The 17,981-nt window shown below is 36.6% G+C and overlaps 1 protein-coding gene and 1 long non-coding RNA gene across 2 annotated transcripts; one reads left to right on the forward strand and one right to left on the reverse strand.

The window, feature by feature from the left end:
- Nucleotides 1–2,016: 2,016 nt before the first annotated feature.
- tspan2a (tetraspanin 2a) lies at nt 2,017–11,850 on the reverse strand. Its single transcript, XM_038278446.1, has 8 exons — nt 11,643–11,850; nt 9,169–9,265; nt 4,163–4,260; nt 3,650–3,724; nt 3,459–3,548; nt 3,318–3,371; nt 3,127–3,210; nt 2,017–2,988 (listed from the first exon to the last, which is right to left on the reverse strand). The coding sequence occupies exons 1-8, from the start codon at nt 11,709–11,711 to the stop codon at nt 2,923–2,925; spliced, it is 633 nt and encodes a 210-aa protein (XP_038134374.1). The 5' UTR covers nt 11,712–11,850; the 3' UTR covers nt 2,017–2,922.
- LOC119778981 lies at nt 5,844–10,854 on the forward strand. The gene is made up of 3 exons (XR_005280159.1): nt 5,844–6,080; nt 9,814–9,881; nt 10,172–10,854. It is a non-coding gene; the product is annotated as an uncharacterized LOC119778981 (long non-coding RNA).
- Nucleotides 11,851–17,981: the final 6,131 nt, after the last annotated feature.

Genomic DNA, 17,981 nt, shown 5'->3' on the forward strand with positions numbered 1-17,981 from the left:
AAAGTATGCACATTTGCTACTTAAGTAGGAGTATAGATACTGCAGTTTGAAAACACTCTGGTAAAAGTATAAATTTGACCTCTTTACTCAAGTAAAAGTGAAAACGTATGTGGTCCAAAAATACTTAAAAGTATAAAGTAACCTAAAAAAAAGCAAAAAACACAGCCAGATGCCACTATATGAATTGAAAGCTACATTTTTCGACTATTTCGAAAAAATGATTTGAGATGGGGCCAAGGATGAGGGAGGTCTTGTCGGTCTGTGTCTCCCGATACGCTCTCGCCTGTGTCCGACCTTTCAGACAATTCGACATCTTTTTCTGAATCCGACATCGTAGCATGGCAGAGACAATTCACGTTAGCAGTTTGAAGAACACCTGCTTGCTTTTGATGATTTCCTTTAGCTAACCAATGTGTTTGCATTATATGACTCATCCAATGACACTAGTTTTCTCTAGATGTGGATGGAGCCAATGATCTGCCATGGATGGGAGCACATGACCTAAAATAAATATTTATAAACATAAAACCGAAGCCAAAAGTAACTAGTAACATTTGTTTTACAAATATAAGGAATAGAAAGTACAGATACTTGTGTGAAAATGTAATGAGTGGAATTCAGAAGTAGAAAGAAAAATAAGTAATGGAGTAAAGTATAGATACCTAAGAAGTGTACTTTAGTACAGTAAGGAAGTATTTGTACTTCGTTACTTGACAACTCGGCCTTAGAGTCATTTTTTTTGGACTGTGGGTGGAAGCAGGAGTACCCGGAGAGGACCCACGCATGCACAGGGAGAACATGCAAACTCCATGTAGAAAGACCCAGGGCTGGGATTCAAACCAGTAACCTTCTTGCTGCTAGCCAGTGCCCCAGAGCAGCTGTGGCGCTGGCTAGCAGCTTATATTACAGGTCGGTAATAACAGCACTACATTGTAACAAGGATTCTGTTGCGGTTATATATATATAGAGCTGTACAAAGTAGATGTACCTGTATTCCTGTGTATGTTCCTTTTTGTTTTACTTTGCATGTTTTGTTTTTGGTGGAGGCTTCAGATAACCCAGTCTGGCTTTTTGCTTCCTCCTGCAGAGTCTTATTCTTTCAACTTTTTTTTTTTTTTACTGTGTGTTTGATGTATTCTCTAATGCAAAATACCCTTGAACTAAACTAAGAGACAAATGTCAATTTGGTATGTAACATTTAGCCTTAAGCTTTTTTCGCTTTCATTGTAAAAAAATTGATAAGTTTAGTTTGGAAGGATTTGTCATTTGTCCAGTCTAATATAATATCAACAAACCTCCGCCTTGTTTGTATGGAAAGTTTGATTCCCTCTCTTATTCAGACTCCCAAATATTTCTTTGCTTAAAAACTTAAAGCAATCATTTGGCTCCTGTTAAGTGTGAGTTGAAGGTTATTTCTTTGATTTGCTCAGTTTAAAAAACTTGAATCCTTGTCTTTGAATGTCACAATTACAAGCAAGTTATGTTGATCTGTTGCATAAAAACCCCAAAATCTATTTGTAAACTGATTATATCTGCTTCTGTCTCCTTGAACCCCAGTCGGCCTCGGCAGATGGCCGCTCACACTGAGCCTGGTTCTGCTGGAGGTTTCTTCCTGTTAAAAGGGAGTTTTTCCTCTCCACTGTTGCTACAAGCATGCTTAGTGTGAGGGATTGCCTTCAAGTCAATGAGTCGATGCAATCAACTGGTTTTCCTTAGATAGAAAACTTTTAATCAATTTGACTGTATGATCTGGTTGAACTGTAAAGTGCCTTGAGATGATGTGTTGTGAATTTGGCGCTATATAAATAAACTGAATTGAATTGAATTACATTATAGAAATGCAAAAAAAGGAGCAAAAACTTTTGATTATCACCTGTAATATTCTTTTAACTCTTTTGCACAAAATATTCTACATGTTGATTCTCTTTTCTAGCTGACTTGCTGTGATGCTTTAACTTCCTTAAGTATGAAACACACCTTTTAAACACAGAGTTTAAAAAAGAAAACAAACATACATACAAGCACCCAGAACGTTTTATTATCATTAACATGGGGACAAACTATATTATCTTCTACTTTATATCTAATTGGCACACCCAAAAAAAGTACATCCAGTCAGACAAATTGCAAACTAGCTTACTGTTAAAGTTAAACATGCTCAAGAGTTCAGCACAACACACGGTACTACTGACCTTTCAGAAGAATTTATAGATTTACAAAAGTTTCCAGGCGTGTTTTACAGTAGAAATACTTAAAAGAGGAGGCAGAGAGCAGAAACAGTTGTTATGTACATATTAAACCTATGAAAAAGACACACTAATAGGTAGCTGGAGGTCTGTCTATGACTTAAAAGGTTCAAAGAGGCACGTTATTGAAGTTCACACTGCAAAAGGTCGGCTAGTTTCAAAACTTAGTAAAAACAAAGAATGACAAGGTTAAGGCCCAAAAAAGCGAATGAATGTACAGGATAAATAGAATCAACTGAAAGCGTGTCAAGTATTTACAGCAATACTCCCTCCACATAACATTCCCGTGTCACAGAAGGCCGTACGTATTGTGTTATAGCTACAGTGCAGTAAGACAAACTCTGCAGAGCACCAGCAGCCGAACACAAACGTGTTGACCGCATGGAATGTCACATTGCTGTGCCAAAAAGCAAAGCACAAGGAATGGAAAAGAACAGAATAATAAATCTGTTTCTGGGCTGGTAAAATCACGGAGCAGGTTGGAAATCGATCCAGCGTATTGTGTTGAATGCAGTCAGTGCAGGTACCCCCCCACCTCTACAGTTGATCTATAAGAGGTGAGGCTGCTTTACCCATATGGATACATTGATTATAAAGGGTTGTGCGCGTATGTAGGGGTCTGGTTGTTGCTTAGTGAGTGGATGTGGGCAGGTTGTGGGGTGTGTTACCCCCCCGTCTATATAACTTCTCTGCTGTTCTTGATCGCACAGCACAGCACCATACTGAAGATCATTCCTATAACCTGAAAACAGACATAATTCAATATCACATCTAATCTATAATTTAATAAACACCACAAGCCAGTATTTTTAGCGGAATATTTTCAAGCATTTAAAAATGTTTTCTTTGAATTTAAAGTGAAAACTGTCAAAATTCTCACCATTATTCCAGCAATGCCAATCCCTACAAATCCGATGATGTGCAGCTTTTCTTCAAAGAAGATTTCTATTGCAACACCACAGTCCTAAAAGGTCACAAATTGAAGGTTTAAAAGATAAGCAGAAATGCATGATCAGATCCAAAGTGGCTACACTGCTGCTATGTGGCTATAAAGTGTTACAATCAGCTTACCATGACTGTACGTTCATCGCATGGTTCTATAACAGTGGATGCACAGCAATTCAGCTGTATATGCAAAAGGTAAAGGGACATGATTAGGTTGTTACTTCAATTCTCAAGGAAGCAATGGATTAAAAGCTAAGCTGTACTGACTGCTTTCTCGTAAATATCCACTATGAGAGTTATATTAGGGTTGGTACTGTCAATGGAGTCACTGTAAAACCTGTGGACATCTTCAGCAATCTGTTATAACAGAAAAACAGAGAAGAGAAAGGGTGATTAGTGAGTGCTCTTTTGAAAAACTGAGGTAATCGGCTAATCGTTTCTTTAAACATTGATTTTACCTTATCCTTGTTCACAAATCCAAACACACCAGCAGTGATCACTGCTCCAAAGATGATCAGAAGGCAGGCAAAAAACTGCAGAGGTAGGAACCAGACTTTTATTTTTCAAAGATTCTCATTTATCAATATGTAAACATGTATAAATGCCTCAGCTGGTCTCAGTGATTATTCATATCAGAGCACATTATTTGACTCAAGATACAAATACTTCTAAAACAGAATCTGAATCTTTTTAACTTATTACTTTTTACATTTTTGTGGAAGATAAATTACATGTATATCTGTTAACTTAATCCACCCTTTGTTTATTTTTCAAAAACTTTTTGTCACGACTTAAAAAGAAAAAAGAAAAAATGCACTAAAGGAAAAACTGAGACATAAAACATGAGACTTAGACCGACTTTATTGTGAGATAGATATTATATTATAAAATAGATTATGAGATATAAGTCTCAGATCTCATCAAAGGTAAGGGAACAATCCATTTAATCCCTTCTGACTGCTTTAACCTACCGATGCAAGAAGACACTGGGACTCCCGAACCGCTCCAAAACAACCAAAGAACCCTACGACTATCATCAGGCCTCCTGCTCCAAGAAGGATGTAAACAGCTGCAGAAAGACAAAGAAAGATTCATTCAGTGTTAGGTTTTCTTTGAAAATCTGATGAATATAAGAATGATTATATTCTTGCAGTTTACAGCTTCACCTGATGGGGGCAGCATAGTCACATGTTCCTTCATGTATGTGGGGAGGTTTATAAAAAGCCTGTTTGTTGTGTTTGAGTAGCAGCAGATATGTGTAGGTGGAAACTTCTTTACTAGCTCAAATCTTCAGAGCTGCCTCCCACCTCTCAGTCTGATGATCAGCCTACTCCTTCACTGAGCTTTTCACAGCTTTCTGTGGGAGAAGCGCTTGCTGCCAGATTGACTGCTCTTTTAAAAGAAAATGCTTTTAGGATATGGTTGCATGTAAATGGGTTTACTAGACTGCAAACTCGGCATCTAAATCAAAAGTCAAATAGAGAAATTGGACTGGAAGGTGCTATTTTATTAATTGAATGATTAATTGATTGATGTCTAATCTCTGATGGTTTGGTGTTTTCTTGCTGTTTTCGTACTGAAATGCCAGGGACTACAGATGTAGTAGTCTTCAAACTATTTTTGGAGTATTTAGTTTAAAATTTTCATAATAATCAACAGTCCATTTGAAAAAAAAAAAAAAAAACATTTTGATGTTCAGAAACATTAAAATGACGTGATTCTGAAGCCTCAGCATGTAACCAGAGGATCAAATTTGTGGAGTCTTTGCTTAATCCCTGTTATATCTAAAGCAGAGCTGAAATGAATTTGTTTCCAGTGTTCTTTTGATGTGTTGGTGATGTTTCTGTCATGGTTCTGCCCCCTGTTTGGGTTTATTCTTAGTTTTCTGTCTTTGTAGTCGATTTCTACCAGTGCTGAGTTTTTTAGTTACCCTCTGTTGCCCCCTGGTGTTTGTTTCCTTCCCCTTTGGCTTCCTCCTAGTTGGTCTTGTTCACACCTGCTCCCAATCTGCTGATTAGCCTGTGTTGGTTCGGTCTCCCAATATAAACACCACCTCTTGTTTATTTTTCCCTGACATATCTTATTTTTGGTTCTCAGTATTTTGTATGTTGGAATTTGGATTTCTGCCTTAGTGTTCCCATTAAATGTGACAGTTTCCAGTTATAGATTGTGTTCTGTCATGTTCCTAAACCCTAAAGCAGTAAACCTAAGACAATTGGTTTTATAAAACTGGAAATCTAATTCTGGGCCTTATAAACGCTGGAAACCATGACCGTCTCTGCTTCTCTCCAGTCTGGTTGACGTCACCTCTTCTACTCCCAGCCTTCACTACTGGGTCCTTTACGCTGCAACTATACACCAGGCGGCTCCCTGAGGTCTATGGTTGGAGCCTAATCACTACAGCAATATAATTAATGCACATGGGCCCGTCGCAAGCTGTTGTTTTGCTGTCACCGAACAAAAGGGGAGGCAAAGCGAAGCTGACCTGCAGGAAGCTGAACGCATGGCTTTAAAGCAAATGATCTGGATTTGCAGTGGAAAACAGAAGAGGCCAAGAAAGCTTCCACTGTATATAAAAGATGTCATCACATAGAAAAACATTATTTTTCCATTAGTCATTCATTTCAACACTTGTTCTTTTGTAGAACTTCCTGTTTGTAAAACCAATGACATCTTGCAGATGCTTCCCAAGCAGCCCTGGTGTTTTTTTTAAAGCAGGTATCGGATAGAAACACAACTGTAACCGTAAACATCTGCATTATCTCATAGTTAAGCTCTGTCACTATCTTATATACACACGAGATAGTTGTGTACACACAGGGAAGCGCAAAGGTGACAGAACTGCAAGTGAATCATCCACAGGGAATGCTGTCCTTCCTTCTCATTAAGGTAGCTCTGTGTTCGCTCTCTTTGTCTGAAATGAACCACCTCGGTGCCTTTCTATTGTTTTTAGGAACTACGATGGCATTTATTTGTTGTAACTTCTTTTCTGCACCATGTTTTAGATAAACCGATGTTTAAATTGGTTTTGGTGTCATTTAACTTGAATCTAATTTTGTAAAAATAAGAACAGCAAATTGGATTTACGCTGCACCACGCTGACTAATTGGAGATGCTGAGCTGCCTCCTCTAATCACTCTTCTGCTTGTTTACTTAGGCCGCCTCAGATTTCCAATGCCTTAAATCAACATACGTAGGTGAAAATGACTTGTAATATGATCCCTCTAAGATCAAGGGTTCTGGAGGGGTGTATTGGCTTGTTAAAAGTACCATTAATCAGCTTGGCATTATGTAGAGAGGGAAATATTTTATATCAACCAAAAAAAATTATTTATCACTCTGAATCTAATAAAAAAACACCTGGGAAAAAAAAAAAAATCAAATATTCATAATATTATACGATTTATGCAAACCTTGATTTGGTACCACAAATATCAATTCCTCTTACAGAAGGGAAAATAAGCATTAAACGCATCAGTATTTTTTCCTCAATTAATTATTAACTCATCATTAATTACTATCTTATATAGTAGCTGAAATGCAGACATGCAAAGTGCAAATTAATTTAACTGTTAAATTAGCTATTTGCATTTAATTAAACTGCAAAAATATAATTTTAACCGCTTCTCTGACTTTGCAAAAACTGAATTTAAACCGTCAGTGTGTGCTTTATTTTGATCTCCCACTGTCATGCTTCAAAGCTGCACTTATTTGTCTTTAACAGTCATGAAAAATGAACAAACAGTGTTGCAAGGAGCTTGGGCTTATACAGGCTTCTGGAAAAAAAACATTTATTCTGTGCATTAAAGTATCAGCAGGGGAATTAAAAAAAAACTCTACAAAGAGAGTTTCCGTTTGACATGCCCAACCTGCTCCTCTGCTCTCAAGATAGCAACTATTGGATGGTTGCGAAGTGAAGTCACCATTTTAGGTCATGTTCTCAGCGGGAGCAACAACAACAGACTTCTTTCAAAGCGTGCGCTCCTACACTGAACAAGAAATAGAGAGCCTGTTCTACTGGGACTTAACACTGAGGGCTGCTTGTCTTTCCAACTGTATGTCTTAATAATCTGCTGTGTGTTTAGTGGGAGTTTTGCAAGAAATGTATTCAGTATTCAAAAGCCACCTGAAAACAAAGTGTCAAAAAGTTCATGCTCCTTTTTTAACACATTATTTCTAGAAATCCTAGTAAGCACTTGGTTTATCAATCCAATAAAACAATCCAAAGCTGGTCATCCAAAAAAATTGTCTTATAAAATATTAACATTGTAACTTAGCTATTTGCATTTACAATTTCCAAAATTCAGATTGTTCAAAACAAAGAGGGGTCCTGGCTGCAACCGTAAAGAGATGCTCTTCAACCTCTTCACAAAACCCTGTTGAACTAAATACAAACGCTCACAATATTTCAGAATAAAAACCAAACTGTTTTAAGGATGTTCATGTAACACTCCATCTGAGAAAGGGATGTTTTGGATGCATACATCTTGGGAAATTGATGCCTGGCAGCCAGCAGTGTTCTTCCACCTTAAAGGAACATAACAGTAGTCCCAAATGTAACATAAAAACGAGATGTAGGGTAAGTAGCAAATTAATGGGCTGCACAAATAACCACAGCTCTTTTCCACCCTAAGTACTTGACTGCAACCTTCATCTTTATTCATTTTGACTGCTGAAGCAGAGATTGCATACATGTACAAACAGCTTTTTTACTGTATTTTATTTAGGGGTACTAGAATAAATAGGGATGAAATTGCATGCAACAATATTTCCGATTTCAAAATTGAGAATCATTATTTTTCCTTCTATTTTGCAACAATGCTTTCTTTTTGTTTAGTTTATTTCTTGTTTCAGACACTGAAATATTTATGTTTATTTCTTGTGGTTTTGATTTCCGAGGCAAAGATGAGATCAATAGATATTTATTTTAAACAGAAATTATAGGCTGTTGAAAAGCATGTTTATTTCTATGTATTTCATACTCTGTTGGGCCTCCATTTGCATGCATTACTGCAGCAATTCGTTATGATATGGCAGCAAAGGGTCTGCCATTCTACTGAGGTGTAACTGATGCCCAAGTTGCTTTGATAAAAGTAAGAATAAGATTTGATTTTAATTTTGAAAACATGGTCTGAAGGAACAGTAATAAGGCACAGAATCCATGATGCCTGAAGTTTAGTTTTCATGCTAACAAGCTCATTTCATTGTCAAGCTTGGCTTGGTACCGGCCAACGCTGCTAAAGGTACCCAAAGCTCATCTGATTACCATGGTGTTACTGACTCATTTGAACTGAAACCCACATAGTAGCTACGGGTGTTCAGGCTAAAATAAGAGTAACCAGACTCCAAAATGCAGATGAACTAAATTTCACTATCAGATCAACAGCTTTCAGTTACAGGCAGTGACAAAATATGCTCTTAGATTAAACTCAGACTGACGTCAAATATTTGAACTAATCAGCTTAAATATCCGAATATCCGTTTATACTTCAAGAGTTAAATGTAACATACTGAGTATGATATCTAAAACCACAGAAAGTCATTTAGGGCAAAGATCACACCGTAACATGCACAGAATTATGTAGAAATGCTTGAATTTTAGCTGCTAATGGAGTAAACTTTGACACAAAGATTAATATCACTTCAGTAATGATGAATACAAATCCTAACTAAAAATAAGAAGGTATTATCTAGGAGTCATTTTGAAGGTGTATGTTAAGTAGGATAAAAACAAACAAACACACACACTGTATCCAGATATAATACTACTTTGGCTAAAACAAAATGCAGTTTTTTTTTTTTTGCATATTTTGCTATTGTTAATGTTAGCCTTTAATTATTTGTTGTTTTGTATTCTAGTGGTAGCCTATCAAAAGTAGTATCAAATATTTTTCTGTAAATCAATATTGAGTTTGAAATTTTATTATTGTGACAACCCTAATGTTGAGTGAAGCAGGTTTGAAAAATGGTGACATACCAATGAAGAAGGTCTCAGGAGCCCCATCGCCCGGCGGGAACTTTGCGGAGTCAAACCTTAGCCACAGTCCCACCGTCAACACCAACAGGCCCGACAACTGCAAAATGATCATATCACAAAATCAATAACTGTGTTGGCTTAATAACACAAATAGGCCTATGTTAAGTGATGGGCAAATAACAACAAAGTAAAACATTACTTGTTTATTGTAAACCTTATTGCTTTAAGCTTTTTGTTCCTGTTTTGCCAATATAGCTCTGGAAATTGAGCTAGATCATAGCCTAACAGATTTGCTTTCACAAGCAGTCCAATAAAACTATGTTCTTAAACTTTTATGTAATGGGTCAACGTCTGGTATCTTGAATGCAAAAGATTCTTTCTGTGCTTAGATTTTTTTTTCTCCACATTAACTACATTGCTGTTTTTTGGATATTGACATGTGGGATCTGTGATGTGTAGTTATAGAAACTTAAAGTTAGGCTGAAATTTTTAAGAACTGGGAAAATACCTGATCTTTAATACAACTAAAACCCACAGATCTTAGATGTATTATGTTTTAAATATCTGCAGGTGGCGCTCCTGTCTCCTAAGTAAAGAGGCTCCTGACGCTCATGGTCTGTTTTTCCTTCTGTTTATTCAAAATAGGCTTGTGCCAGGAATGTTAATGGTTCATCTCTTCAATGGCTGAAAGAAACTGAAAAGATAAAGTTCAAGTATGTTTGCTGTGAATCCTTACTCCTCTCTGAGTTAGCTAGGCTTGAAATAAACCTTAGTAAAAAAAAAAAAAATGAAATAAAAATAATCTCTGCCACCAAACTTTTATATATTTAACACAGAGAACTGTAATCCTAAAGAGAAATCCTAAATGTGTGATCATCAAAGCATTGAGCGATCAAAATATATGGATGAAAAACGATTTTTATCTTAAAAACACACTTTGTACATTGTAATCTTTTATGTTTCAGTTTGTGCCTTTTGCTTTTCTTTCTTCTGACTCTTTTAGAGGCAGAATCTCACATGCCTACATGGACTATTATATCAGAACAAGAAGATCAGGGGGCAATCTCCCAGGATGCACTTCAGCCACTGGTTGTGCCAGCCTCACAGTGCCTTGGTGATGTAACTCACGTTGGCATTGGCTGCATGTTGGCTCTGTACCCCAAAATGACAATGCACTGTACGCCTCTTTTGGCTCCAATCACAAGAGCTCTCCTTTCTGTCCCAAAACGACAAAAACAAAGAGGTTGCTGTCAGTTTGAGTTGAGACAAGAGATCATCTTACAGAGCAGTCAATGCTGCCTCTTTAACTCATACATACTGTATCATTTAACAGTAAAGCATCAGTACACACAGCTCACAACCAAAACAGGCTTTTGCTTTCTTATCTGTATTGATTTACCTCTTCCAACAAGCAGCAAATGAAATGTAGCTCTAGTCTAACATTACAGCTAATAGTAGATCAATTCCATTTAAAACAAGGACATAACCTAATGAATAGTAATCGATTCCAACAAAAATTCAGATTGTGGCACAAGATTGAAAATATATGAAAGGAAAACAGAAAAATGCTTTTCTATCTAGGAAGCCCTAATATGAAAACATTCTTTTATTTATTTTCCTTTTTGCATTTCATTTTAAACAACATATTAATAATGTAAAAAGGGTTTTACTCTAATAAATGTCTTTGCTTTGATCTGTTCCTTTGTTGTTTTTTTTGTTGGAGCAGGATTTGCTGCTTTCTGAGATTCTTTAGCACCATGTGTCTGACATGAAGTGGGGTAAAACAAATAAATAAGTTTGAAGAGGAAATAAATATTCGATTAATGGATTGCTTCATTCTTCAAAGTAGTAATCAAACCTGGGTGTGACTTGTACAATTAAATTAGCAGAGTGCAGCTCTGATTTAAACTGCAGGAGCCTATTTCCTGCAGAATAAATCACTTGCTTTAGATTAAATATCAATAATTTGAAACAGATTTTATATATGAAATCATCTCTAACAAACAAATAATTGTAACCACTTTAAAATGCATGAAAAAAAAACAGAATTACATTGATGTTTGTGTTTTAAGATTTTTAGGAAAGTGGTGCAGATGTATAGGGTCTGTGTGGACTGAACAGGTGCAAAAGAGCAGTCTGTAAAAAAAATTATCACTTTAAAATTCTTAATGCCCCCATTATAAACCCAATATAAAATGTGCACATTATGGCGTGCTGTAATATTTAACATGTAAACACCACTGCGAGATGAAGCAGATTACAGTCGCACCAGCAGCATTTTTTCTCCTCTCAAAAATCTGCTTATTTTGCTGGAAAAGCGCGCAGCTTTATTATCATCTTTACTGTAATCTAAGTAATAACTATTTATATACACAGGAAAAAATAAATAAATAGAAAGGATCAGAATTCGCGCACATCCGAGTGTTCAATATCAACAACAATGTATCATAATTCCATTTTCAGCTCGGACTCACCCAGAAGATGAAGTTGAAGCCGAAGAGCAGATATTTCACACATTTCATCCCGCCCTGCACTTTCCCCATGATGTCCTCTGCTTTATGCCCTTTTTCTGGTTTGGATTCTATTTTTCGAACCGTCGATTCTTCCAAATGAGCATCAGTCCATGCAGCGATGAAGACCTGCCCCGTTAGTCTATGAAAACATGCGCACAAGCTGCTCAGGCTGCCTGGGAAGCTGCGCGCCTTCTTGCACCACCCAATGGTGATGCGAGGGTTTCCTGAGGAGGGGGCTGTCAGGGACCCCCGGAAAAAAAACATCACAAGGTCCATCATCCACATGGGTTACATCAGTGTTAGACCTTGGCTTAGACCTGGCTGTTAGATTAATTTTTCATGCAGGCCTCATTTGTAAAGAAAATTTGCTTCTGGTTATAGGATTTTTTTTTTTCTTCAAATATTACATAATATGTAAAAATAAATAAAAAAACACACACAAGGAGGTTTATTCTTTTATTTAATTCTTAACTGTAATTTGTATTATTCTTTTGATTGTATAATTGTGTGACTTAAATGACCACAGAAGTCAATTATTTTTATATTGTACGGTTTTTCATCGATTGAACTTTTATGTTTTCCAATGTAGATAACAACAGAACATAATGAGTTATTTGAGCAAAAAAAACAAAAAAACAAAACAAAAAACAGCAAAACAGACCAACAAAACATGGTGAATAATTTTGAATTCAGAAGTGGATAGAAAATGGGCTAAATGCCCAACTCCACTACTTCCTGAACTTTTGCCAATTCCTTTGTTTCCTGTCTTTCATTAGTGGGAAGACTGATTAATTCAGGAGTGTGTAAGCTCAGTGGCCATAATGAAAATGATCAGATACATCAGAATGAATCTGCTGTTGTTGGTCTGCCTCATGGACTCAAACTGGTAGTCGGTTCCACAGGAGAGGAGCCTGATAACTAAAAGATCTGCCTCCCATTCTACTTTTAGAAATTCTTGGAACCACTAGTAAACCTGCAGATGAGATTGAAGTGTTCTGTTAGGAACATAAGAAGGAATCAGATCTCTGATATAAAGATATAAGGATTTTAAATTCTATTCTTGATCTAACAGGAAGCCAATGAAGAGAAGCTAGTATAGGAGAGATATGATCAGTGGCGGCCGGCCCATAGGGGGCGCTGGGGCACCGCCCTCCCTGATAAGAAGAGAGAAACGTAAAATATATTTTTAGAAATTAACTCATAAATGTCTGTTTTACTCTCTAGACTGTGTAACTATAAGCAAAACAAATTATATAAACTACATTTCCCTATCTACTGTCATTAATTTGTGGATTTCCACAGACAGACTCCTACCGTCTCTGTTCTGGGGGCGCTGATCAGACTGACCCACATTTGCAGAGAATCTGTCAATCATGTACTATTGCTAGGTGAATTTAATGGCCAATCAGCGTCTCGGAACTTTATGGTATTGGGGCGCTGAAAATACTGCGCTTTTACAGGCTTCTCTTCTGAACCCAAGCGCAGGTGCAGACAATTAGAGGGAAGATGGCGAATGTAACGAGCGAGATGCAGCTTCCACCAAATTCGGTGAGATCCTTATTTATCTACCCGTTTGCCAGAAGAACATCCCTGTTGTATGATATGAACATTTCATTTCATGGTTATTGTGACTGTGACGAATCCACCTCGTCGCTTAAAACAACCTCTCTAACTTTGCGCGCCACATACACATTCCTGTTATACTGTGTTTGTGAGGACCAATACACTCGCGCTGAGATCAGTAGCTCTATTAACTTAAAACACACAAGCTGTCCTGGTTACCTGCTGGCGTATTGAGGGTGCACACTTAATATTTCAGTGGGGTTAGCCGTGTGTGTGTGTGTGTGTGTGTGTGTGTGTGTGTGTGTGTGTGTGTGTGTGTGTGTGTGTGTGTGTGTGTGGGTATGTGGGGGGTGTGGGTGTGTACGTGTTTATGCGGGGACTTGTCATCTTCAGTCTGGCTGCGTCTTTGCTGGGTTCAAACCCAGTTTGGTGTAATTGAATAAGTCAATGAATCTGTGTAAAAGAATTAAGTTGTAAAAATTATTTGTTTTTGTACATCAATTGTTTGTGGAGGTAATATATGGACAAAACTGATTAATGAGAAGAAATCAGAAATAAGAGAGCCTGAGGTGAGGGGCTTAAACTATTTAATGAGGGCTGTGGGAAGAAAAGCGGCAATTTTTGTTTTCTGTTTCTTTGTTACATTGCTGGTAACTGGAGGGAGGCTGAGGCCCAGAGTATCTTGTATATGTTTAGTTTCTTTTGCACCCTGTTTTGAGTTTTTGAGCTCAATAAATCACCAACACCGGTAACCCGACTGAGACTGGATTCTTGGAGGCCAAAGAACCCCATCACAGTGACCCAAATCATCACTGTTACTGTTATTATATAGTAAATTAAATCATTACTGTTAAATTGTATGTATTGTCCAATTGTTTATTTGAATTCTTATTCCGGGTTAGTTGGAGACATACACTAGGCTATATCAGCCCCACCAAAAATATTTTTCACCAGCCGCCACTGGATATGATCTCTCTTTTTAATTTTCATCAGAACTGGCTGCAGCATTTTGGATCAGATGAAGGCTTTTAACTACCGTTTGTGGACTTCCTGATAGTAAAGAATTACAATAGTCCAGCCTTGAAGTAACAAATGCATGGACTAGTTTCTCAGCATCACCCCTGGACAGGAGATTTCTAATTTTTGCAATATTCCGCAGATGAAAAAAGGAAATTCAAGAAACCTCTTTGATACGGGATTTAAATGACAGGTCCTGATCAAAAATTATAATGAATAATAATATATTTTACTTTATTATCTGAAATCAGTTTAATCCCATCCAAATGAAGTGACTGACTAATCAGTTTATTTTTCAAAGACTCTGGTCCAAAGACTATAACTTCTGTTTTGTCTGCATTCAGTAGCAGAAGGTTAAGAGTCATCCAGGTTTTTATGTCTTCAAGACATGCCTGTTATCTACGTAATGGGTTAGCTTCATCTGGATAAGGACGAAGTAATTAAAACAGTTCCTTAAAAAAGTAGCAAGTATTTGAAAAATTATTTACTAAAAACATGTTACTAAAGGGTTAATTGTAAAACCACAAAAGCAGGTAAAACAGTATCCACCTGCTCTAAAGAGAACTAGAACAGCCTATGTTCCTCTTAAATCTTTGCATCCATGATCACAGAACCAAACATAAAGACAAACTAAGCGTCAAACGAATGATCTGTGTGGTATTACAGGTTTCCTGAATCTCATAAGAAATGCTGGTTAATACGTTTAACTGGTGAGAGAATGAAAAACTTTTTTTAATGTGTTTGTTTTCAGAAGAAAACTGTATTTTTTCCATTAGTATCATAATAATAATAAAAAACTGTGGGCTGATCTGAAGGTACGGTAGTCTGTTTTTAAGAGAACCTGGTGTAGCCATAATCTTTCTAGCTGTCTTGATTAACACTTGATGTCATACCTTAATACAGACTCACTGAGTGATTTGTAAAAATGTATCCAAATGTCTTTACAAATGCAAACCCCCATAAGGCCCGGTCGAAATACAACAGTTTCCAGTGCTGGTTTTGCCAATGAGAATGCTGAAATATGTATTCAAGGCCAGTTGGTTTGAGGCCACAGCAACACACTAACAATTCATGCAAGGTAAAGAGCATGATGGCAGGAAAGAGGGTTACAAAGAGAGGAGGAGCTATGACATCCTAATTTCAGAAGAGACATATTCTGCATGTGTGCACAGATAATGTAAAGAATAAACAAGTAGTTTAGACAATTTCAATTGAGATCTGAGCAATATCCCAAAAGCAACATCAGCTGCTGCCACCATACTTTTAAGTTGATATTAGTGAGTCACAAAGAAAGGGAACAGAAGAGAATTATATGTATATAAAGGAAAAAAATATTTAATAATAATAAATATAAACAATTATAAATAACCAAATTAACCTAAAACAAATTAACTATAATGCAGTTAATGAAAAATGCATACTTAGATTAAATGAGAATTGTCCAATGTAAAAAGAAAAACAACAAGCCATCTATAGAATAAATAAAAAAAAACGTTGCTAATAATAGGAAGGATGTAAATGCTTATGCTGCATGTTTGGAGACCTGTACTGAAGGAGGACTGTAACAGCTTTTTGCATTGGGTGTTAAACATTGTCCAAAAGTTATGGTAGTTGTTAACATCCGTTCTGACTCCGACCACCTGCACTGTGTGGAGGAGGCATCCTGGGTCAGAGTGAGCCTTCTAAAAAACAAGCGTATGCCACCATAGAGGTCAAGAGGTGAATTCAAACTGTTCTTAGGAGCAGCAGCGCTGCTGAGTGCCTAAAAAAGAAAAAAATATTTTCATAAAGTTTGACCTATTAATTATTATGATTTATTTTTTCCTGAAGGATATGTGTACAGATTAAATTAAATCAGATTAAAAAGAATAAATTAGATTAAAAAGAATTAAAAAAAAAGAAATTTACTACCTGTTTTTGCAACAGAGGTGCAGTCCGGGTGTTTTAAAACCAGATGCATATCCATATCCATTTCCTTTTATATGAAAAGTGGTATTGATTTAGGTGTGCAGCTGTTTCACCTCCATAGGCAGCTTAGTGGTCGATAGCTTTACAAGGGAATTAATCACATTAGAGGTGAGAGCTACCAATACAAAAACACTGTTTACCTGGCTGTTTGATGCTCCCTCAGCATTTATATAAAAAGCCCTCTGAGCTGATAGCCCAAAACCAAAGCAATGATGTTTCTGGCCATGCTAGTGCTAACAGGTCTGTAGAAGAAACTTGCAAAACAACTTTGAAGTGAAATGTATTGTGTGTGCCTATATGTTAGGGCATAGAGCTTAGAATCCCGAGGTTGTGAGTTCAGAACCCACTCCCACAGACTGCCACTCTGGGTCCCTGAACAAAGACCCTTAACCCCACTCTGCTCCCTGGGTGCTGCAAATGGCAGCCCATTGCTCTCTAAGGGAATGGGTTAAACGCAGATAGTGACAATTTTGTGCTGTGCCTGTGACAGTGTAATGGCAACAAAAATGCTGGAATTGAAATAACATTTATTTATAAATTCCTTTTAACTGAGCCATTGATTTCTACAGCTGTTACCATAGATATCCTTGTGATCACTCTTTTCCATGCCTTGCCTTTGTGTTTAGATGAATACTATGTTGGTTTACCAAGACACTGGAAATGTCTCAGTGAGATTTTAAAGGGGATCATTTAATAAGATCTCATTTCAACCTTCCGTCTTACGTGTCTGATAGGCTCACTAAAGTTCCTTTAAATGTTCTTGGATGCATATGAAGTCATATGAGTCTTGTTGAGGTTATATTATACACATTTAGTGTCTGTTTACTACTTAGAAGATATCTTAAAGCAAGTATTGCCTTGGATTCTATGTAAGAACATAAAGCAGGGCCAGCCCTGAGAACACCATTAACAGTTTCCACTTCAGGAAGGGCATTTTAAATTTGTTTTTTTATTAAGTCTGAATATTTCTTTCAATTCAAAATGATAAACTACTTTGGATAGGTTATTCTTATTAATTTGCGATTAATGACAAAAACATTTTTCTTTGTTTCATTGCTGTAGATGTGAATAGTAGTAAAACTTTGGTCCTGTTAGACTGATCTGTCCTTGAAGAGTCATTGATATCACTGTTTATTATGAAAATAAAGTTTTGTGTGTACTTTAAACACAGACTTAAACAGTTATTACATACAACCTGTCTAGAGTCATTGAATGCCGTAAAGCATTAAAGGAGAATCATAATCTTTAAATGAATAATAAAATCAATTCAATCTAGATTCAGTTTCTGCCAAGTTAAAATTTCCTACATAAACAACCAAGAAAAATAAATTTTATCTGTTGATTGAATAAATGCTGTCATGGTGGGAAGGGAGCTTTATTCTGTTCAAAAACATGATATCAGTTTGAAGGAGGAACTGTTAAAATCTGAAGAAAACTCAAACTCCTCACTGATCCTTCATTATTTTAGTGTGGACGGCACAGGAGATTGTTTTCTGACAGCTTTAGATTTAGAAAAAATTCACTTTAAATCAAAGAGCTGCGTGTCACTTTAACAGCATTCTTCTAATGGTCCCGTGTGATTAAAATCACTGGAGAAATTTTTGTTTGAGAATATTAGCTGTTATATTGTAATTTTATTTGATAAATAATGACTTTTCCATTAGCTTTCTATTTTATTTTAATTATTAGGTTTACAGAAATAAACATTTTCTTCACTTTCTGTTGTTTATATCTATTCAGACATAAGGCGCA

Source organism: Cyprinodon tularosa, unplaced genomic scaffold (genome assembly GCF_016077235.1).
Source record: "Cyprinodon tularosa strain WSP-4 unplaced genomic scaffold, ASM1607723v1 ctg141, whole genome shotgun sequence".
Classification (NCBI taxonomy): Eukaryota; Metazoa; Chordata; class Actinopteri; order Cyprinodontiformes; family Cyprinodontidae; genus Cyprinodon; species Cyprinodon tularosa.